At 33.0% G+C, this 24,275-nt stretch overlaps 2 protein-coding genes across 2 annotated transcripts in view; one reads left to right on the forward strand and one right to left on the reverse strand.

Annotated features, from left to right (window-relative positions):
- Positions 1–13,159, forward strand: part of LOC139517793 (transcription factor Dp-1-like) — a 38,268-nt gene extending 25,109 nt beyond the window's left edge. Inside the window, exons 9-13 of the mRNA XM_071309233.1 lie at positions 1,402–1,550; positions 3,929–4,095; positions 7,401–7,488; positions 8,093–9,215; positions 10,212–13,159. Coding sequence (XP_071165334.1) covers positions 1,402–1,550; positions 3,929–4,095; positions 7,401–7,488; positions 8,093–8,288 — 600 coding nt within the window. The 3' untranslated portion in view covers positions 8,289–9,215; positions 10,212–13,159. The remainder of the gene's footprint in view (positions 1–1,401; positions 1,551–3,928; positions 4,096–7,400; positions 7,489–8,092; positions 9,216–10,211) is intronic.
- Positions 13,160–18,170: 5,011 nt separating this feature from the next.
- On the reverse strand, positions 18,171–22,559 carry LOC139517785 (RING-box protein 2-like). Its single transcript, XM_071309210.1, has 3 exons — positions 22,380–22,559; positions 19,404–19,451; positions 18,171–18,652 (listed from the first exon to the last, which is right to left on the reverse strand). The coding sequence occupies exons 1-3, from the start codon at positions 22,519–22,521 to the stop codon at positions 18,534–18,536; spliced, it is 309 nt and encodes a 102-aa protein (XP_071165311.1). The 5' UTR covers positions 22,522–22,559; the 3' UTR covers positions 18,171–18,533.
- Positions 22,560–24,275: the final 1,716 nt, after the last annotated feature.

Raw genomic sequence — 24,275 nt, forward strand, 5'->3', positions numbered from 1 at the left:
TACAAGAACTTATACTACAGGTAAGGTGTTTCCTCTACATAAAACTCAGCAATTACAAGAACTTATACTACAGGTAAGGTGTTTCCTCTTAAAACTATAGAGACATTGAATATAAACATAAAACTCAGCAATTACAAGAACTTATACTACAGGTAAGGTGTTTCCTCTTAAAACTATAGAGACATTGAATATAAACATAAAACTCAGCAATTACAAGAACTTATACTACAGGTAAGGTGTTTCCTCTACATAAAACTCAGCAATTACAAGAACTTATACTACAGGTAAGGTGTTTCCTCTTAAAACTATAGAGACATTGAATATAAACATAAAACTCAGCAATTACAAGAACTTATACTACAGGTAAGGTTTTTCCTCTTAAAACTATAGAGACATTGAATATAAACATAAAACTCAGCAATTACAAGAACTTATACTACAGGTAAGGTGTTTCCTCTACATAAAACTCAGCAATTACAAGAACTTATACTACAGGTAAGGTGTTTCCTCTACATAAAACTCAGCAATTACAAGAACTTATACTACAGGTAAGGTGTTTCCTCTACATAAAACTCAGCAATTACAAGAACTTATACTACAGGTAAGGTGTTTCCTCTTAAAACTATAGAGACATTGAATATAAACATAAAACTCAGCAATTACAAGAACTTATACTACAGGTAAGGTGTTTCCTCTTAAAACTATAGAGACATTGAATATAAACATAAAACTCAGCAATTACAAGAACTTATACTACAGGTAAGGTGTTTCCTCTACATAAAACTCAGCAATTACAAGAACTTATACTACAGGTAAGGTGTTTCCTCTTAAAACTATAGAGACATTGAATATAAACATAAAACTCAGCAATTACAAGAACTTATACTACAGGTAAGGTTTTTCCTCTTAAAACTATAGAGACATTGAATATAAACATAAAACTCAGCAATTACAAGAACTTATACTACAGGTAAGGTGTTTCCTCTACATAAAACTCAGCAATTACAAGAACTTATACTACAGGTAAGGTGTTTCCTCTACATAAAACTCAGCAATTACAAGAACTTATACTACAGGTAAGGTGTTTCCTCTACATAAAACTCAGCAATTACAAGAACTTATACTACAGGTAAGGTGTTTCCTCTTAAAATTATAGAAATCTTATTGAAGGTATCAATTCTATTAGTTTTTGTTTTTATATAACAAGAAAATATTCAAGTTGATATTTTCATTTTAAAGTTGTGGAAACGTTTTTAAAGGGTATTGTATAACTCTATGATGATCATTAATATCACTTTAGAAAATTGCAACAAAATAATCTTGGATTCGTACCTCAATGTTAAAAAAAATGTAAAGATGTGATTGCATTTATTTGCTATTGATGTTTTGACATTATTTTAGCAAATAGCTTTTAAGAATTTGGTGCAGAGGAACAGAGAGATGGAACAAAGTCAGGGACCTCCAGCAGCAAACTCAGCTATACAACTGCCTTTTATTATTGTTAATACCAGCAAGAAAACTGTTATTGATTGTTCTATATCTAATGACAAGTAAGTCAGATCATTTACTCATAAATAAAGGTTCTTCATTGTTGTTGTAAATTAAGGATGTACTTAGGTGAGGATTTGAAATTTGTGTCATATGTTCGGACTCCTTTGTGTTTTTCCATACAATACAATGTAAAATATTTTGCCCCATAACACCCATTTATTTTTTCATATAAGACTAAATAGCTCATGAAAGGCCTTTTACCAAAATTTTAGAAGATTCTTAATTTTCTTTCTTTTGTTTTGAGACCTAATAATACCAATGCAAATATAAGGTAAAAATCCGAGTCAGCCTTTTCCCGCCATATTTTAAATCTCAAATATCTCGAAAAGGAGGTCCATGACCTATCAATATTTTTAGCTTATTTTTATCCTTAATTGATGCTCTACCAGCTTATAGTATCAATTTTAACTTCTTAATTTATTAATTTTCACCTAACCTCACCTAAGTACATCCTTAATTGTATTGCATATACCAGTATCATAATTTATATAGCTTAAGTATTTGATGTCCATGTAAGTTTTACAACCTCAGTAATTAACTTGCTATTTAGCATGTCTTCACACATTGAATGTTCCTATAAGTTCACCTATATCATTTTACTCCTGTTTCACAGCTATAAGACGAGAGCAGAACTTATATCAATATGACAATGTGTGAGAAGTTATCAAGATTGCTTGCAACCAGTGCAAAGTAGTTTGTTTTTAGCTCACCTGGCCCGAAGGGCCAAGTGAGCTTTTCTCATCACTTGGCGTCCGGGGTCGTCCGTCGTCGTTAACTTTTACAAAAATCTTCTCCTCTGAAACTACTAAGCCAAATTAAACTAAAATTGGCCACAATCATCATTGGGGTATCTAGTTTAAAAAATGTGTGGCCTGACCCGGCCAACCAATCAAGATGGCCGCCATGGCTAAAAATAGAACATAGGGGTAAAATGCAGTTTTTGGCTTATAACTCAAAAACCAAAGCATTTAGAGCAAACCTGACATGGGGTAAAATTGTTTATCAGGTCAAGATCTATCTGCCATGAAATTTTCAGATGAATCGAACAACCCGTTGTTGGGTTGCTGCCCCTGAATTGGTAATTTTAAGGAAATTTTGCTGTGTTTGGTTATTATCTTGAATATTATTATAGATAGAGATAAACTGTAAACAGCAATAATGTTCAGCAAAGTAAGATCTACAAATAAGTCAACATGACCGAAATGGTCAGTTGACCCCTTTAGGAGTTATTGCCCTTAAAGGTCAATTTTTAACCATTTTTCGTAAATCTTAGTAATCTTTTACAAAAATCTTCTCCTCTGAAACTACTGGGCCAAATTAAACCAAACTTGGCCACAATCATCATTGGGGTATTTAGTTTAAAAAATGTGTGGCGTGACCCGGCCAACCAACCAAGATGGCCGCCACAGCTAAAAATAGAACATAGGGGTAGAATTCAGTTTTTGGCTTATAACTCAAAAACCAAAGCATTTAGAGCAAATCTGACATATGTAAAATTGATTATCAGGTCAAGATCTATCTGCCCTGAAATTTTCAGATGAATTGGACAACCTGTTGTTGGGTTGCTGCCCCTGAATTGGTAATTTTAAGGAAATTTTGCTGTTTTTGGTTATTATCTTGAATATTATTATAGATAGAGATAAACTGTAAAAAGCAATAAATGTCGGCAAAGTAAGATCTACAAATAAGTCAACATGACTGAAATGGTCAGTTGACCCCTTTAGGAGTTATTGCCCTTTATAGTCAATTTTTAACCATTTTTCGTAAATCTTAGTTATCTTTTACAAAAATCTCCTCTGAAACTAGTACTGGGCCAAGTTCATTATAGATAGAGATAATTGTAAGCAGCAAGAATGTTCAGTAAAGTAAGATGTACAAACACATCACCATCACCAAAACATAATTTTGTCATGAATCCATCTGCGTCCTAAAGTTTAATATTCACATAGACCAAGGTGAGCGACACAGGCTCTTTAGAGCCTCTAGTTATGTGAAAAATTACTAGAAATAGCATAATAAACATACCGGTATATAGATATGTGGTATGAGTGCCAATGAGACAACTCTCCATCAAAGTTACAATTTGTGATGTCAAAAGAAGCAAAGTAAGTGTAAAATAAATGAACTATTTATTCATGACTGTAAGCCGGCTATAAAGATATTTTGTTTTTGATGGACAGACCAACACTTTTCATATTATATATATATCTGTTTAGCCAGCAAGTCTGTTCCTCAGTAAGCACCAATAAATGTGTTTATATTTCTCCAGTTATATCTTGTTATAGAGATGATAGATACTACATTTCACGATTAGAAAGATGAATATTTACCTGTGTAAAAAAAATTGATATAAAGTTTTATTCCATTTTCTTTTCAGATATGAATATTTATTTAATTTTGACAATACTTTTGAGATACATGATGACATAGAAGTTTTAAAAAGAATGGGTATGGCTTTAGGATTAGAGAAAGGCCAGTGTTCACAGCAAGATTTAACTAAAGCTATCAAAATGATTCCAAAGTCCTTATCACCATATGTGTTAGGTAAGTCTGGTGCTGGATAGATGTCAAATCTGAATTCACCATCATTGTTCAATAAATTGTGATTGTATAAAAAAAGATGTGGTATGATTGCCAAGGATGCAACTCTTCACAAGAGACCAAATGACACAGAAAAATATATAGATTCAGTCCCTTCCAAGTCCTTTTCCGATTTGGTATCTAAAAGGAGAATATAGACCCAAAAGTTGGAAGAGCTATATAAGAATAATAAAAAAAAAATGTTTACTCAGCAATCAGCATGTCATCAAGGTTAACTTTGCCTTAGATAGCTTCTATAAAAATTACACAAATTTATAAACTGAAAATTCGTAAAATGGACGTCCATTAGCAGTGATAGCAGGATAATGAATCAGAATCGCACAATACTGCTTATAGTTCAGATTGAATGTTGTCTATTCAGATAATTGGCCTATAAAGTTAGGAAAGTTCAACTTGTTTAAAATCTAAAAGAAGCCAAAAATACCTGCCAAAGCCATCCAAGATTAACTTTGAATTAGATAGTGGAACCTTAACCTATTTTCAAGTGTAGCTTTACACTTGGTGTTAAAAAAAAAGAACCAAAACATACAACATTGTGATAACTAACTCTCAGAAAATGGCATTTACAAATAACAATATTTTCCTGTTAAGTATTTCTGTATGATTTGCAAGCACTTTGCTTTCATTCTTAATTCAAAGACTACCATGCAGCCAGAAATTATGAATAGACATTGGGAAATGATGAATGCAACAGTAATCAGTGAAACAATTTCTTTCAAAGACATATAAGTTGCTGTATATAAAACCTTAAAAATTAAACATGCTCCAACTCCTAATGACAGGCTCAGTATTGCCTGGAATCTAGATTATATATTTTTAATTTCCGATGGAAGGAATTTCTGTGATATTCTTCACTTTGCAGTGCTGATGTTTTACTGATAAATATGACATAAACCTGATTTTTAGCTCACCTGGCCCGAAGGGCCAAGTGAGCTTTTCTCATCACTTGGCGTCCGGCGTCCGTCGTCCGTCGTCCGTCGTCCGTCGTCCGTCGTCGTCGTCGTCGTTAACTTTTACAAAAATCTTCTCCTCTGAAACTACTGGGCCAAATCAAACCAAACTTGGCCACAATCATCATTGGGGTATCTAGTTTAAAAAATGTGTGGCGTGACCCGGTCAACCAACCAAGATGGCCGCCACGGCTAAAAATAGAACATAGGGGTAAAATGCAGTTTTTGGCTTATAACTCAAAAACCAAAGCATTTAGAGCAAATCTGACATGGGGTAAAAATGTTTATCAGGTCAAGATCTATCTGCCCTGAAATTTTCAGATGAATCGGTCAATCGGTTGTTGGGTTGCTGCCCCTGAATTGGTAATTTTGAGGAAATTTTGCTGTTTTTGGTTATTATCTTGAATATTATTATAGATAGAGATAAACTGTAAACAGCAATAATGTTCAGCAAAGTAAGATCTACAAATAAGTCAACATGACCAAAATGGTCAGTTGACCCCTTTAGGAGTTATTGCCCTTTATAGTCAATTTTTAACCATTTTTCGTAAATTAAAGTTATCTTTTACAAAAATCTTCTCCTCTGAAACTACTGGGCCAAATTAATTCAAACTTGGCCACAATCATCTTTGGGGTATCTAGTTTAAAAAATGTGTGGCGTGACCTGGTCAACCAACCAAGATGGCCGCCACCGCTAAAAATAGAACATAGGGGTAAAATGCAGTTTTTGGCTTATAACTCAAAAACCAAAGCATTTTGAGGAAATCTGACATGGGATAAAAATGTTTATCAGGTCAAGATCTATCTTCCCTGAAATTTTCAGATGAATCGGTCAATGGGTTGTTGGGTTGCTGCCCCTGAATTGGTAATTTTGAGGAAATTTTGCTGTTTTTGGTTATTATCTTGAATATTATTATAGATAGAGATAAACTGTAAACAGCAATAATGTTCAGCAAAGTAAGATCTACAAATAAGTCAACATGACCAAAATGGTCAGTTGACCCGTTTAGGAGTTATTGCCCTTTATAGTCAATTTTTAACCATTTTTCGTAAATTAAAGTAATCTTTTACAAAAAGCTTCTCCTCTGAAACTACTGGGCCAAATTAATTCAAACTTGGCCACAATCATCTTTGGGGTCTCTTGTTTAAAAAATGTGTGGCGTGACCTGGTCAACCAACCAAGATGGCCGCCACCGCTAAAAATAGAACATAGGGGTAAAATGCAGTTTTTGGCTTATAACTCAAAAATCAAAGCATTTTGAGGAAATCTGACATGGGGATATAAATGTTTATCAGGTCAAGATCTATCTGCCCTGAAATTTTCAGATGAATCGGTCAATCGGTTGTTGGGTTGCTGCCCCTGAATTGGTAATTTTGAGGAAATTTTGCTGTTTTTTGTTATTATCTTGAATATTATTATAGATAGAGATAAATTGTAAACAGCAATAATGTTCAGCAAAGTAAGATCTACAAATAAGTCAACATGACCAAAATGGTCAGTTGACCCCTTTAGGAGTTATTGCCCTTTATAGTCAATTTTTAACCATTTTTCATAAATCTAAGTAATCTTTTACAAAATCTCCACTGAAACAACTAGGCCACAATCATCTTTGGGGTATCTAGTTTGAAAAATGTGTCCGATGACCTGGCCATTCAACCAAGATGGCCGCCACGGCTAAAAATAGAACATAGGGGTAAAATGCAGTTTCTGGCTTATAACTATGAAACCAAAGCATCTAGAGCAAATCTGACAAGAAGTTAAATTGTTAATCAAGTCAATATCTATCTGCCCTGAATTTTTCAGATGAATTGGACAACTGGTTGTTGGGTTGCTGCCCTCCAATTGGTAATTTTTAAAGAAATTTTGCTGTTTTTGGTTATCTTGAATACTATTATAGATAGCGATAAACTGTAAACAGCAATAATGTTCAGCAAAGTAAGATCTACAAATAAGTCAACATGACCTAAATGGTCAATTGACCCCTTAAGGAGTTATTGCCCTTTATAGTCAATTTTTATCAATTTTCATTAATTTGGTAAATTTATGTAAATTTTTACCAAATATAGTTCTCTGTTACTAATGGGCAAAGTTCATTATAGATATAATTGTAAGAAGCAAAATCATTCAGTAAAGTAAGAACTTCAAACACATCACAATCACCAAAATACAATTTTGTCATGAATCCATTTGTGTCCTTTGTTTAATATGCACATAGACCAAGGTGAGCGACACAGGCTCTTTAGAGCCTCTAGTTTCTATATGCTAGATGATAACTATGATTAAATTCATTTTTACAGATTTAGCCAATAGTGGAATGGCCAATGCAGGTCAGAGTGGCATTCGACCAATGTCTACTGGAATGTCACCGGTACCACAAAGTTCTAGGTAATTGTTATTAGAATAGTGTATTACAGTGGAGGTAGTGGGTTTTATCTTTGGCTGGGTAAAACCAAAGACTAAATTGATATTTTTAGGTTTCCAAATAAGCAGACAGTATTTAAGAGTAAGAGTGAAGACCGATCAGCTCAGTTCAAGTGTCTGAGAATGTAACTAGTCCTGCAAACTCTTACTTGTGAACTAGCACTATAAGATCCAACTCTGGTATAAAGTAGGGTTCATATTTGTGTCAAATGTTAACACATTCTCGTCATGATAAGCATGCAATAGTTCACTGGATGTGAAATACCACTCTTGACATTACCATCATCACAATAACTAATGCAGAGTGGGATAATGCAATCATCAAAAGGCTCAAATACCCACAGAAGAGCTTCCCACTTTATAACACTGTAAAAAAATTAGTTGCTTCTTTTCAATCATCTTCTAAACATGTAGAGAGAGAAACTATTAAAAATAAAATTTACAAAGTGGTGAAATTATCTTTGCATACAAAATTAAATTTGTTGAAAACAAGAATATTTTTTTATGTTATTTCAAGATTGAACAATAGGTTATAGAAATTTTGAATAAAGCATTAACTTTCATTTAGATCAAAACCAGTTGCTTTAACTCATCATAGTACAGACACATCTGACATGGAAGTGGCAATGGCATGTCAAGGGATATCACAAGATTCTTCCAGTCTAGGATCTCATGTTCCATCGAGAGCAGCAACAGAAACCCCATCAGAATTCTCAGAAGAGGAGGAAGATGATGACAGATCCAGTCCACTAGACATGAGCTAAAGCTAGACTAGTTCTCACTTGATTCAGGGATACAGATAGGACTGTTTAGTCAAATGTGATTGTCAGGCCCAAATTGTTGTTATGATCTGATTATGTAATGATTTTTAACAGTATTGGTCACATGTGAACTGTCACAAGTTAAATTTTTACTTTTTTTGTTATGGTCCAATAAGAAGAAGGAAGATGGCAATTTTCAAATTTGTTTTTGACAACAATGTTCTTGAAAGGAAAACATAAGTTTATCATTGATGAAAGAAATCCTTTATATAAGATTGTGACTAGTTAAATGGTGTATTGTTGTGGAATTTTTCAAAAGGTATAATATTTTGTTCATTACGCAATTAAGTTAAAATTGTGAAAGTATGCAGACAAATTTGATTTTTACTGAAAATCATAAATTGGGGCAAGAACAAATCATCAGAATCGGGTTTGGCCCTGAAAATAGTGATATTTAAACTTGTTGAAATACCTCACCTTACAGTACTAGCTAGCACTTGTAAAGGATAACTGGTTTATATGGAGATCAGTATGATTGTGTGTTCTATATCAGAGAAAGTGTTGTATCACCATAGGTTTACTGGGTTTATTTACCATGACCAGTAAGTACAGTATCAGGTCAGATTGACAAGTTTTATTATGGTTTTACAGAGTAACCGTAGCGTATCGAGTGTGGTATAATCCATAGGATGAAGGCATACTTTATTGGATCATGTGTTTTATATGAGCAGTCAGTTGGATATAGTTGTCAATGTTTTTGTATTTATTTCCACAACAACCAGCTTCAGCAATAAATTAGATACATGAAACTTTCGACCTATGTATAAAGATAAATTACTCTGATATTTCTCCATCGTTGATGGTTGTGCCCATGTTTCACATGTTGGCAAACTGACATCTTTGTGGTTTCATGATACATTATTGTTTTTGGTTGAGGCTTAAATTAAAATATTGTTTGTTTGCCCTTTACCGACCGACCCTATCAATTCGTTCCGCCTGAAAATCTTTTATTTGTATTTACCAGCAAGATTTTATTTTATTTTATTTTTTCGTTCCTACCAAAAATCTTATATTTGTATTTCCTGCTCAAAACTTTTTTACCGGAATCCTCGGGTTTTATCTTTATGTATAAGGTCCAGTCCGTTTGGTATCACCTGAGCGTTTGACATGAACACTTGCATTTGAAGTTTCAAAGCATTTGTTTGAAATCGATGTTGAACGCTTTCTGAAATCATGATATGAAGTACGTTACTCTGTACCTTTAAACTTAAAGAGCAGGGTTCATTTACAAAAAAGTTCGTTTGATACAAAAGTATTAACGTGTGTACAAACTAATTTGTAAACGGACGTTGTATTCTATGTAGGGATGGCCTTTTGTGATCCGCATATCAGAATGATTATGTTAACGATGCCGCTAAATTATTAATATCTGACATGAACCAAAAGTGACAAAACCCTGTAAAGTGGAGAATATCTGGCAGTAAAATCGCCAAGTTTTCCATACAGATCATTTATAAATGTGATGCAAAATACATGACAATTGAGTTTTAAGTCTTATAGCATTTTTATTGGGAAAAAAGGCACACACGAAATTTGTAACACTCTAGGGACTTTTTCTACTAGTAATATATGTCTGCCCGGACATTATCTTACTAGTACAAAGTTATCTCTTATATATATTTTTTTCAAAACTAATAGTCCCAGCGGAAAACTTATTTGCAAAAACAAAACGGACAAAAAAATGACATTATGCAGATTTTGTATCTATAAAATAAAATATTTTACCTATACCTGCCTACCCATGACAAATAATATACCGAGCCAAGTTATTTTTTTGAGGAAAAAAATAAAATATTTTACCTACCTACCTACCCTGTTTCAAAACATAGGGTCGGAAAAGGGCAAACAAACAATATTTTAATTTAGGCCTGATAGACATGTCTTTTCTCTAAATTTTAAAATACGAAAGTTGGTTAGAATAGATGAAAAGAATTAATATTCTTAGATTTATAAACTGAACATTTTGAAGGAAATGCACACCTGACAACTCTATTGAAATGATTGCTGGGTGAACTATTATTGTGTGGTGTATTATGTGAACACATTGTGATAATTTTATGTTATTTATGCAGAATGCACTATGTCCAATAACTCAGGACACATGAAGAAAATATGTTCACAGTATAGAAATATTTGTTATTTCTAGTGATTTGTTACATTTTAGTAATAGTTGACGGAAAATGAGAAAGCTACATGTACAGTTGAATTTCTGTTATTTTTGTATCAAAAATGTGTATGATCATGCTAGAAAGTTTGGCAGAGAAACAATGTGAACAACAAAACTAGTAAACCAGATCAAATCAGCAATAAGCATTTAAGTTGTTTTTCAGTACATTATTTATTTTCATTATTAGTTTGAAATTCATGATGTTGAAAAGGCAATTATTAGTATTATTTGGCATGTTTTAGCAAATACGTTAGTAACCATGGTTCACCAACAAGTCTATGATCCTGTAGTTCTGCATCATAACTATTTTTCTGACCTGTAAAATTGTTATAAAATTTAGAAATGATTACAAAACCTTATTGTATTGACCATAGATTCTTTTTTCAAGTGAACTTGTTTATACATAATCAGACAGAGATTTTTAGATCACATCCTCTTTATTTCATTCCACAATTTAGATCTTTTATATTAAAAACTAAACTAATAGATGGTGAACATGTTTAAATCATAGGGTTGCTAATTGTTGTTAACCAATTGTGTTCCAAGGTGTAATGTGTCTTTTCTGCTGAATGATAATAGAGCCATTATTTTTTAGTATTGTTGATAGAAAATATTGTCTCAAATTGATACTGTTATATATCGTATATTTTCATTATTGAAATATCCATACTTTGTTGTCATATCTTTACAAAGAAGTAAAAATTTCATATTTTTTTATTTATGATAATTATTTATAGTTGATTGAGTTTGGTTTATGAGGATAATGTATAAAGCTTTATTATAACATATTTCATCCATGATAATTGTTGTAAGAAATTCCATAATGTATTAGGACCAAATTTGAATGATTGTATATGTATTATAGCAATTAAAAATCTTATTATAATAATGTTTGAATTGAATTACTTAACTATGTAAAAATATTTGTTATGGAAATATTTCTTGGTAAAGTTCATATAAAGGTCAGTCTTGAACAGCAACTTTTAATATGATGAGGCATAAATAATAATAAAACCTGTAACATGTCTCATAATGTAAACAACAATAAACCAAACAAGAATTTAATTTCGTGAATAGGTACACTTTATTTTGAGTAAAAAGCTGTTTGTACTTGTAGTAATCTTCCTTGGATAATAGGCAATAGTATTAAATAAAGAGGTAAAACTTCAAAAATAATTACAACACATGCTATCTATTGTCAAAACATTTTATGCTTGCAATTTTTGGCCTATTAATAATTATATTTTGTTTAAGGGATATGATTAAAGTGAAATGATAAGATATTAATTTTTTTTTTAAATCCTTACAAAAATCGTGTAATATGAAAATTCATTTATATATCTGACTGGTTTCTTATTTACTGTCACTTGAATAAAAAGGGGAAACGATGAAGCTCTGATGCGTGAAATATTATGAATCTTATAAACAAATAAAAACTGTAGTTTTTCTGCACCCATGTAAAAAGACTTTACAAAGTTGTCATATCAGCAATTCATGAAATCATTTTCAAACATGGAACAACAGTTTACTTTTAATCAAGTCTGTTTTAAATGAATGATTTGAAATCTACAATTAAAAAAAGCACCATTTTAGAATACTTAAGATGCCTCTTTTGTGCAAACTAAAATTTCAGAAAGTAATCCTTTATTAGTCAGTTTAAAAAATTTCACCAAATATTCAATAATAGATAAATTACTGTACTTTAATTTAAGTGATTCAACACATTTTTTTATATCTTCAATATTAATAGTATGATAATGTTGGACCTTATAACTGATACATTCAAACAGGATGACCCATCATTGTTTATTTATAAGTTCTCCTCAGGTGAGATGTAGAATGATTGTGTTCAGTATGATGTGACATTACTTTGTACATTATTGTACAGTTTTATCATGGCGATATATCCATAAAGATGTTGTTTTAGTTTAGTTATTATGTAACCATTTTGTGATAAATTTTTGGTATTTAGACATTCTTGATCTACTCCCTATTTATATGCAATGCCATTTGTAGTGTTGGTAACAAGCTGTTCATTTCTAACTTTAATGATTTCTACTGTTGGAAATGCTGTGTTTGTTAATACAGTCGTTATCTGAAAATTTCAACTTACTAAATACCCTAAAATTTTAGTAGTGAAAAATTGTTGGAAAGGAACACATCAGCAAAGTATTCATTCATTTCATTTACGATTTCATAAATTTGTACAGTTTTCATCATAGAATATACATGTATAATTCAATATGAATATATGCAGTTGTGAACAGAAAAAAAAGACTAAATAGGTTAACACTTAGATGACAAGTGTTTATTTTCCAATTTTAGTATGGGAATATTTAAAACAAATAATGATTAAAAAAAAAGTAAAACTGTCGGAAGCAGAGGCATGTATTATTTTTAAGTTTTGAATCAAGGAGAGAGATCATGTTTAAAGTAATGAAATTTGTTATGTATGTCTTTTATAATTGTTAGAAAGTTTTATCTTTATGTCGAAGGTTAATTTATTAGCACCAGTATCATTGGAGATTTTCTTATACAACAAGCAATAAGAAGTATGCCATATCATGTGTCATCTGTTGATTTCATTTCATCAACAAGCTAAAAAAAGAAGTTTGAAACAGATAATGAATAAAGACTATGATTATTAGTTAATATCTTATGTTTATGCCTTATTGTAAGTTGCAAAGGAAAGAAATAAGTGAGCTGTTCACATCTTCAGGGTCCACACTTTATTAAGTCTGTGATTAGTTCATTTGAAGGGAAACCACATATGGTACCTGATCGTACAAGTGAGAGGTTTAGATATAAAACCAGGTTCAATCCTACGTTTTCTACACAAGGAAATGCCTGTACCAAGTCGGGAATATGACAGTTGTTGTCCATCCGTTTGATGTGTTTTAGCTTTTGATTTTGGCGTTTGCTTAGGGACGTTCCCTTTGGAATTTTCCTCAGAGCTCAGGTTAGAACTATATGTTCAACATGGTATTCATTTTCTATAGGCTGGTATCCTCAGAGCTCAGGTTAGAACTATATGTTCAACATGGTATTCATTTTCTATAGGCTTGTATCCACAGAGCTCAGGTTAGAACTAGATGTTCAACATGGTATTCATTTTCTATAGGCTTGTATCCAGAGCTCAGGTTAGAACTAGATGTTCAACATGGTATTCATTTTCTATAGGCTGGTATCCTCAGAGCTCAGGTTAGAACTAGATGTTCAACATGGTATATATTTTCTATAGGCTTGTATCCACAGAGCTCAGGTTAGAACTAGATGTTCAACATGGTATTCATTTTCTATAGGCTTGTATCCTCAGAGCTCAGGTTAGAACTAGATGTTCAACATGGTATTCATTTTCTATAGGTTTGTATCCACAGAGCTCAGGTTAGAACTAGATGTTCAACATGGTATTCATTTTCTATAGGCTTGTATCCTCAGAGCTCAGGTTAGAACTAGATGTTCAACATGGTATTCATTTTCTATAGGCTGGTATCCTCAGAGCTCAGGTTAGAACTAGATGTTCAACATGGTATATATTTTCTATAGGCTTGTATCCTCAGAGCTCAGGTTAGAACTAGATGTTCAACATGGTATTCATTTTCTATAGGCTTGTATCCACAGAGCTCAGGTTAGAACTATATGTTCAACATGGTATTCATTTTCTATAGGCTTGTATCCACAGAGCTCAGGTTAGAACTAGATGTTCAACATGGTATTCATTTTCTATAGGCTTGTATCCAGAGCTCAGGTTAGAACTAGATGTTCAACATGGTATTCATTTTCTATAGGCTTGTATCCAGAGCTCAGGTTAGAACTAGATGTTCAACATGGTATTCATTTTCTATAGGCTTGTATCCAGAGCTCAGGTTAGAACTTAGATGTTCAACATGGTATTCATTTTCTATAGGCTTGTATCCAGAGCTCAGGTTAGAACCAGATGTTCAACATGGTATTCATTTTCTATAGGCTTGTATCCAGAGCTCAGGTTAGAACTATATGTTCAACATGGTATTCATTTTTTATAGGCTTGTAAGCAGACTTTGTTAAACCATGGAATAAAATAACTTTGAAAATACAATGCTTCCTTCATTCAAGAAAATAAAATGAATTCACAGTATTTAAAATGGCATGATATGAAGAAGAAAGGTGTGAATATAGAAACAAGAAAATCGTTTGATTTTGTCTATCAATTACAGTGACCTGAGAATCTAGTTGAGAGTTCATCAACAATTCATGATGGCAGTTTCCTCTTAGTTTCTTAATGACAAGTCAAGTGTTTTCTTGAGAGGAAGTCTTAACACAAGATGTGACCAATGACAGCTTGAGTGATAAGGTAATTTATGAATCCTATGTCTGTTTTCAGCCAGACGACAACGCCAACATCATACCAATATACGACCGCAAAATTTGCGGTCGTATAAAAAGGTATGTTTTTCAGATATAATATGCATGATATGCAACGTCAGCTGTAATTTGTTTATAGAATGATTGCTTGTGCATTGTCTGGCTTCATTCTCATGGTTGTGTATAATATTCATTTTTCAAGGGAAATCGGATGATCGTAGATACAGATCAACAAAATTTGGTGTAAGGAATAACTGGTGCTGGGTGACTGGCAGGGTTTATCTGACCTTGAACTCATTTTTATAGTTCATGGGCAATGTAAAATGTTTGCAGTTAGTTCTGTTCCACAAAAAGGTCAACATGTGTGGAATAATTGTATGGAGTACAAATGGATGTGTCGCAGTTCATCTGACCTTTACCTTTAGGACATTCAGTATAAATAAAAATATAAACTGTAAAGCAGGCGAGACATTTAAGCATGTTCTTCAATGTTACAAAACAGTTACCACACTTAGTTTTCTAAATGTTCACCTAAATACCTGTGTTTGTTGAAGGTTTGTTTCTTTTAAAGTTCAAACAACTCAAATCTTTCTGGTTCACAAAAAATTAATATGTTGATCCAATTTATTTCACAGATGTGTCTAACAATGAAATAAGTCAATAACACTTCTTGACGGGGTTGGCAAAGTATTACCCGCCCGGGAATTCCCGGGTTTTCCCGGGCTGGGCAATACTCCCAGGAATGGGTAATACTGGGCATTACTGGGTAATATGATTATTTATGCTTATTTTAACACAAAATAGTAAAGACTTGGTGTAGTTTCATAGTAAAAGAGCTAAATATATACTTTTTATACAGATAACCATTGACAGTCATTTCTAGAAAACCAAAAAATCAATTTCATTCTCTTCTCTATTAATTTTATATGTAGGAAGAATTCAAGATTTGCACATTTAAAGATACCTTGTTAATTACCAAACATTGTTTTTATAATCCTAACTTTGAAAAAATGCATTGTATTGCAGTGTTTAGGTGAATTGTTGATTTTGATTCTTATACATTCATATTGCTAAATAAACATCCTAAGGGGTCATGCCATAAACACTTATAGAATTGAAAGGACTGATTATTGTTATTTATCATATGTTTAGTAGTTAATACAGTAGTTTTGCATATGTGATAAATAGCCTGCTGTTTAATCCATATCGCGCAACTTTGATGCGCACCCTTTATCGCATACCCTTTATCACACCCCTACTTTTTTTTAATTTTTTTTTTTTACTTAGTCAGTTTTGGTATTTTTTTGGCTTAAGAAAAATTTTCCTCAAAATAGGTAAATTTTTTGAATGACGTCATTGTTTGGTATGTGACGTCACGAACGTCAAGTTTTCATATTGTATGTGACGTCACGAACGTCAAGTTTTCATATTTTTTGGCACACTAAATGCAACTATGAAAAATACAAAACACACAAATTAATACAATAATAAACAAAATATTTTTAAAACAACAGCACGCAAATTGTAAGGTAACCCAGGTGCTTCGTACGGATAAGTAATTGAGCAGTTCTTTTAAGGCCTTTGAAACAAGACAAAAGTAGAACTGAAGGTAACCCAGTGCTATGGATCAGAAAACAGTTCACTAATATAATACTCTTCTGTTGAAATATATGATAAAGTGTATAATACATGGCAAAATCCATATCACATGCGTATCACCCTCGACCAATATCATCCCTCGGGCCTAAAGGCCCTTGGGCTGATATTGATGTCTCGGGATGATACGACATATGATACGGATTTTGCCATGTATTATTCTCTATATAAACAAATCTGTTTTCTAATCTGAATAATTACTTATTTTAAATTGATTAGTGACAGTTGTCAGTACATATACATTATTTAAATATTGAATCTGAATCTTTAAATGAAATGTTTCTTACAAGTTATTGTTAATTCTTAAGAGGAGTTACATTGTACATGTTGTATATTTAATTGAAGAAAAAAAAATATTTTGCTTTCTATTTACAGTTTGCCATCTAGACAAATGCTAAACAAACAAAATAGGGTATAAATATCTTATTAAATGTATTAAATTTGTGTTTATCACTGAATCCTCTATCAAATTCAGACAAGTATTTTATATTACCCAGTTTTGCCCAGTATTCCCCACAAAAACCCAGTAAAACCTGGGTTTTCCCAGTATTTCCCACTGGGCTGGGCAATACCGGTACTCATAAAACCCGGGTTTTTGCCAACCCTGCTTCTTGATTATTCCTAATGTATGAAGTTCTTGGTTCAATGACTATTCATGTATGACATGTATTAACAGACAAACTTCTGTCATTAGAAGTGATAGAAAATTGAAAATTGAACAAGGTGAGCCTACCATAAACAAGCTACCTACGTTGTACATGATACTTTGTGAAAGTGAAGCTCAGTTTGATAAATTTAGATAATCAAGAAACAAAGGTTCAAACTCCCTTTGACAAGTCCTAACATGGATTTGAATATTCTTATTATTTCAATTTGGTATTGTAGTTCCATGAATTCATGCTTTTGTTCACTCTTGCCAGTCTTGGTTCACAACTTTTTGACATGGTCTTTCTTGATGAAGGAAAACCTAGGAAAGTGCTTCAGATAGACTTCAGTTGATACAGTGTTGTTCACAAACTCATAACAAAATTATATTTCGTTTAATTTGTTCCAATAAGGATCAATAATTTAATTTTGGATGTTACATGTCTTCTGATTGGCTTACGTTATTTTGTTATCAGCAGAGACATAATTTAGTCATGTGACCATGACATCATCAACGTTTTTTCATGGTTTTTTACGGTTTAAAATGGAATTCAGAATTAAATTATAAGAAATGACTAATTCTTTTTCTGTCTATTCGAAATAACATAAAATGTGGTGCACACTGTTTTAAATAACCCGCTACGCACGTTATTCAGTATGCACCAAATTTTTTATGTTATTTCTTCATAGACAGAAAAAATATTATAGTCATTCCTTAAGGTGGTACCCAACACTTTAACTAAAATTAATTTGGCTCATTTAATTTTCTTAAAATTTTGACAAAGTATTTACTTTGACCCTTTTACAAAAATATCAAAAAATTTCAAAAAATTTGAACCAACCGTTTGATCAGAAAAATTACACTGGTTATATAGCAGTTTGACAAACACTTATTTTGATCACTGAGAAGCTTAGTATTCCCTTAACAACACAATGTAATTAAAACGTTTGTCTGATTTTACAGAGTTATCTCCCTGTAGTGTTAGATACCACCTTAAATAATACAAAGCAGATAAAAATATTACATTTTAATTTTCTTACTTCATACAAACAATAATAAATATATTCATCATACAAGATTAATGGGATACTTAAATACAATTCAGTTCAAATGCTATGAATGTCATTAGAAAGTCTCTTTAGAAAAATAAGTTTCATTGTCTTGGGTGCCTGGAAATATGTTGGATGATGGATAATAATAGTGGCATTATCTATGTCAACTCAGAACATGTGTTATTCTCTTCTCAAAAATCTGTAAAAGTTTATTATTCAAAGAATGAGTTATATCTGTAACTTCTTCATCCAGCAGATCAAGATTTATAAAGGTGGAGCTTCTTGTACATTAATGACAATACTGTTACGGTGATATCTACATCTTATTTTCCTATTCTTTGGACTTCCCAGTCTTGTTGACATAGTGGACATCTTTTGTTCTGTTGTACCCACAATGTCATACAGCATAGATGGAAGGAATGGTTACATTCTCCCCATACAACTGCAAAATAGAGAAAAGAATAACAAAATCAGATAGAAGATAGTAATTAATTTGTATTTTAAAAGTTATAATATATAGTTCACAACTTGTGATTTTGATTTATAAGGTATGTTTTTAATATATGTACATGTTTATTCCAAGATTAGTTGCAGAAAGATTTAAAAAATTTTGTTGGTTTTTTGACAGTAACTTGGAAGACCTTCTTTCAAAATCAGAATCAAATATTTTATTAACCAATAAAGTAAAGCCAAGAAAACTATGCTTATCATTAGGATCATAAAATTTACTGCAACATAAATGTACCTTGAAGAAGAAAGCTAAATAGATGTACAATAATGTTTATAAATCGTCAAACAATCCTAAAAAAGCCACCTTGTTTTTAAAAATAGACAACCCATGCCCACGTAGAAACTTAGCAAATTTCAATAATGACAATTTAAAAGTTATGCGATTGTTAATTTTTATAGCATATCACTAGCTCAGTTTTCTACATCAATATAAAGTGTGTTCAATTAGGAGACCAGCAACTATTTGACTTCACCTAGAGCTCATTGATCCAAAACAATTTATGTCATAAGTTGTCCTTGAAGAAAAGAAATAATTCATCAGAGCTTTAATTTATTTTGTTTTAATCACGGATTAGCCATTTATGCAAAATATTATACCACAAGCAACAGAATAAATAAGAACTTAAATATGCAATAACAGATGGTATAACTGGTTTTAAACTTGATAGTATTGCAGGACTTACCAACACAATCATCCTGTTTGTTTTCAGACTGACATCTCAAACATGCATCTGGAAATACAAAATAAAATTTAATACATAGTCAGATATAGGAAGATGTGGTATGAGTGCCAATGAGACAACTCTCCATCCAAGTAACAATTCTTAAAAGTAAACCGTTGTAGGCAAGGTACGGCCTTCAACAGGGAGCCATGCGGTCCATATTACATCACTGTAGGCCCAACCATGTCTAATATGTGTAGAACCCAAAACTGTATCATTTTGGATTCCATTTTCATAATTGTCAATCATCTCAATATTTTAATCAGAGTACTTGTAAGCATTGAAGGGTAAAGATAGCTTTAATGGTTGTCCAATTAGTTATAATTATGGAAAAAGAAGATAACTCCAACTTTAATGATTAGAACAGATATAACATGTAGAGAATGCCATTCTGTCCTATTTTGATTTAAATCCAGTCTAAACAAAAATACCCCTCTATAGAGAGATAATTGTACCCTCTATAGAAGGATTATCCCTCTATACAGGTATAATCACCATATAGAGGGTTTGTTCCCAACAAATCCGGGTCCGTTCGCGCCCATTCACGTTCACACCTACTCATGTTTGCACCCTACATGTTCGCACCCAAAGTCTGTTCGCACCCTACATGTTCGCGCCCAATTTTAACTGGTTTTGTGTTCAATAACTATAGCTTTGTAATCAAGTTTTGGCAAGTGTATTCTTATATTTGTTGTCATTGTCTCAAAATAAAGTGAGACAGCATTTTTTTTTTGTGTTGAATAAATCTTAATCATGTTTTGGATAGTGTACATGTATTGTTAAAAAAAAAATCCTTTCTAAATAAAGTGGGATTCTGTCAACGTTTTATTTTGTGTTGAATAACTCTTCATCATGTTTTGGTTAGTGTATTGCTATAACTTTGTTCCATTGACTTGTTTCAAAATAAAGTTAAATTCTGACTACGTTTTGTTTGTGTGTTGAATAAATTTTATCATGTTTGGTTATAATAGTGTATTGCTATATCGTCTTGGTACCTGTTTTGACGCGGACCAGAAATGACGCACCAATTTAGTTTTGGGTTTTATATTTCTAAACAAAAGAAGTGACGTCATCGATAATTACTATTCATAACATGATGGTGAAGGTCATATGACTACAACATAGATGCCTCAAACTCTGTCCAGAAATGTTATTATTGCTTGAATTAGTAAAGATAATGCAATTTCTGCCATTTTATTAAGGTCAAAAACAGTCTACCCTTCCCAGAATGATTATCAGTCCTAAATCCACTTTGGCCGGCAAAAGTATGTATGCACATGCTGCCCCAGTTTGTGTTTTTCAAATCATATGACTGTCATGTGACATGGTTTTACATTTAAGCGGGAATCACTGTAGAACAAATGATCGTCGCTTATATAATTTTCTATTGTTTATCGATTTTTTTCATTCATTGTACGAAGTATACATTGATAAATGTTTTAATGTCAATGTTGTTTTATGAATGCAATTACTTCTTATTTTCAAGTATATGGAATATATATGTCACTTTGATAAATTTTGAACAATTTTATATAAAATTTGAAATAAAATATAGGTTACAATTAAATTAATGAAAAAAATTGTGTTGCTATCAACATGATCATAAAAGTGACTGTAAATGTCAAAATTTGTTATTAAAATTAAATTTGTTGAATAGTGTTAACTTTAAATTATCCGGATTGAAGCAATTTTTCGAACATCAGGTACACTGCAAGTGGTTTTTACTGGTTTGTTTATAGTGCGTCATTACTGGTACCCATCATAAGTTGACAGTCCGTTTGTAATGTTAGCAAACATGATTTTTATTGCTTTTACTGTTTCAAAAATCAACTGTTTAATGATTGAAATACATTAACAAGTGATCAATCTTTCATTCTATTCCGTGTTTCTTTTTCTTTTAAATGGTAGATTAAATGCAGAGACAAACACAACGTTAGGTGCGTCATTACTGGTTCCTCGGGGATATTTTATTGTTTCAGATCAAAGGCACCAAGCTGTTAAAAACAATTATCTTTTGTGTTTTTCATTTAAAATCTTGAATGTTTTACTTACAACAAAGCAATTTATAACAACAATCATGATTTTCCAATTATTCACCTGGAATTTGAATTAAAATTCGGCGAGAACGTGTAGAGTGCGAACGGACCTTGGATGCGAACGTGTAGGGTGCGAAAGTGTATTGGGCGCAAACGAACCTGATACCGTTCCCAACCTGTTTATTCTTGATACCATAGTGATTAGTCCAGTAATCCCCTTTCCCCCCTAACAATATGTGAATATGGTTTGTTGAAGATTCTATCTGGTCGAAAATATCCGGCTGTGTTCAAAGTGTAATGTACTATGTATGTATGTACTGGTAAATGCCTCCGATATCCGAAGAACCCCTCGAAAGCTGCGAGGGTACAGTGGCATCCATGTACACTCCCTAACGGGATTAATGGAGATGTGTCACTAACGTATATTTATACGACAATTATTTTTACAAGGACAACCAATCCCCACCCAATTCAACACAAAGGGAGTGCTAGGACACCGGGAAGTCTGTTATTGTGGTGGAGGAAGCCGAAGTACTCGGAGAGAACCACCGGGCCACTCGGTGGAAACAGACAAACCAGAGAGATATCAGAAGATTGATCTCCAGGTCAAAGTAGGGACACTTTGACCAACCGAGGCCCCCAACGTACCCATTCTAGTTTAAACTCCGGTCTGGGTACCAGAGATGTGTGTGAGAGGGTGAAAATTACCCTTCTAATGTACTGAGATTTTTAGCACCCCGAGTGAGAATCGAACTCGGGACCTTCAGCACTGTAGCCATCGGTCTTAACCACTAGACCACGAACTCACACTTATATTTAAAAGAATTAGATTCAATAATTTTTGTTGTTGTTGTGTCATATCAAAATATTGCGACTTTTCTGTCAGATATATGTATCCTACCCATGACTTGGACACGACAAATTGCACAAGTATCACACTCAACATCCCAGCTCCACATAGCAACTAAATTCCATTTCTTAAGAGTGAACATTTTCTCTGGTTTCTTAGCAGTTTCGCGATCTACTTCCATTTCATCGGACATTTTATATTTTCTGTAAAGTGTTGATTTCACGTTTTTTCTCGCAAAAAATAAAAATGGATTTTCATATGAAACACATGGAAAACAAACATATCATCTTGCATATTTATCCATGCTACTAATCATGGCAAACGATATAAACCTAAATCCAGGTCCAGACACAACATTATTTCTATGTGGAACATGTGACGAACCTGTTACATGGGAAGACAAAGGTATCATGTGTGATACTTGTAACCAGTGGTACCATACCACCTGTCAATCAGTCAGCTCTCGAACATACAACATCTTAGTAGAGGACAGTGCAATAGCTTGGGACTGCCTTATCTGTGACTGTCCTAATTACAGCTCAGTTTGCTTTGACATAGTATTATCCACTTCAAATTCATTTAGCATTTTATCAGATACATCTCTCCAGAGTCCACTTCCATCTGACTGTATCAAACCTATTCACGCATCAACACCAGACAGAAAGAAGCAGGATAAAAGTCCAAAAAGTGTACCTATTAAGATGCTTACAGTAAATTTTCAGTCCATCAAATCAAAGCAAGGACTAATTAAGAACTTAGTTGAAAGCACCAAACCAGATATTGTCCTAGGAACAGAAACCTGGATAGATTCATCTGTAAAAGATAACCAGATTTTTCCACCAAATTATAACATCTACAGAAATGACCGCAACATGAAAGGAGGCGGGGTGCTAATAGCAATAAATCATGACCATCTAAGCACACCTGTACCTGAGCTACACACAAACTGCGAGATTGTTTGGGCTAAAATCAGTCTAGCTGGTAGTAAAGACTTGTATCTTGCATCCTACTACAACCCTAAAACATCAAATGAGGAAAGCATTGAAGAACTTGGGCGAAGTCTTGAAAAAGTAAACGCTACAAAGAATGCCTTTATAATTGTTGGTGGCGACTTTAACCTCCCTGGCTGGAACTGGATAACAAGAACCCTGAAACCAGAATCAACATGTCAGAAAAACCACTACAAGTTTGGCGACATTCTTGACGACAATGGACTTGTTCAACTAGTGGAGGAACCAACAAGAGGCCCTAACACGCTAGACCTAGTGATTACGAACAATCCAACACGCTTCACACGCACCAAAGTTATACCTGGGGTTTCAGACCACGACATTGTCTTCAGCGAAATAGACACCAAGCCTTTAACTAGAAAACAAAAACCACGGAACATCCCCTTATACAGGAAGGCAAACTGGGAAACCATCAAAGAGGAAATGATCCAAACCCACGAAAAGATCAGAAATCTAGCCTCAAATGGAAGTTCAGCGGAAGAACTCTGGTTATTATTCAAAACCCAGGTCAACCAAAGTGTAATAAACCATATCCCGCACAAGATAGCAAAACAGAAAGATAGCCTTCCTTGGCTAACACCAAATGTACGTAAACTAATACGCCGCCGTGACAGACTATACAAAAGAAAGAAAAAGTCAGTGGATCCTAAGATAACATCCAAATTCAAAGAAGCCAGGCAAAAAGTACAGAAAGAACTACGTCGTGCATATTGGAAGTATATAGAAAACATAGTAACACCTCAAGAAGAAACCCAACAACACAGCAATATGAAACGCTTCTGGACTTATATTAAACATATGAAGACTGATAGCAGCGGCGTGGCACCACTACGTAGTGACGGAGTACTACACTCGCATCCTGTGGACCAAGCTACAATTCTGAATAAGCAGTTTCAGTCTGCATTCTCCTCCAAGGAAACATATAGTCCAGAAAAAT

Source organism: Mytilus edulis, chromosome 3 (assembly GCF_963676685.1).
Source record: "Mytilus edulis chromosome 3, xbMytEdul2.2, whole genome shotgun sequence".
Lineage (NCBI taxonomy): Eukaryota > Metazoa > Mollusca > Bivalvia > Mytilida > Mytilidae > Mytilus > Mytilus edulis.

Coding starts and splice junctions, on each gene's coding strand:
- LOC139517785 (XM_071309210.1), bottom strand. CDS start 22,521: ATGTCCGATGAAATGGAAGTAGATCGCGAAACTGCTAAGAAACCAGAG. Junction 19,452..22,379: donor TTGTCGTGTCCAAGTCATGG/GTAGGATACATA, acceptor TTGTATTTCCAG/ATGCATGTTTGAGATGTCAG. Junction 18,653..19,403: donor CAAACAGGATGATTGTGTTG/GTAAGTCCTGCA, acceptor TCTATTTTGCAG/TTGTATGGGGAGAATGTAAC.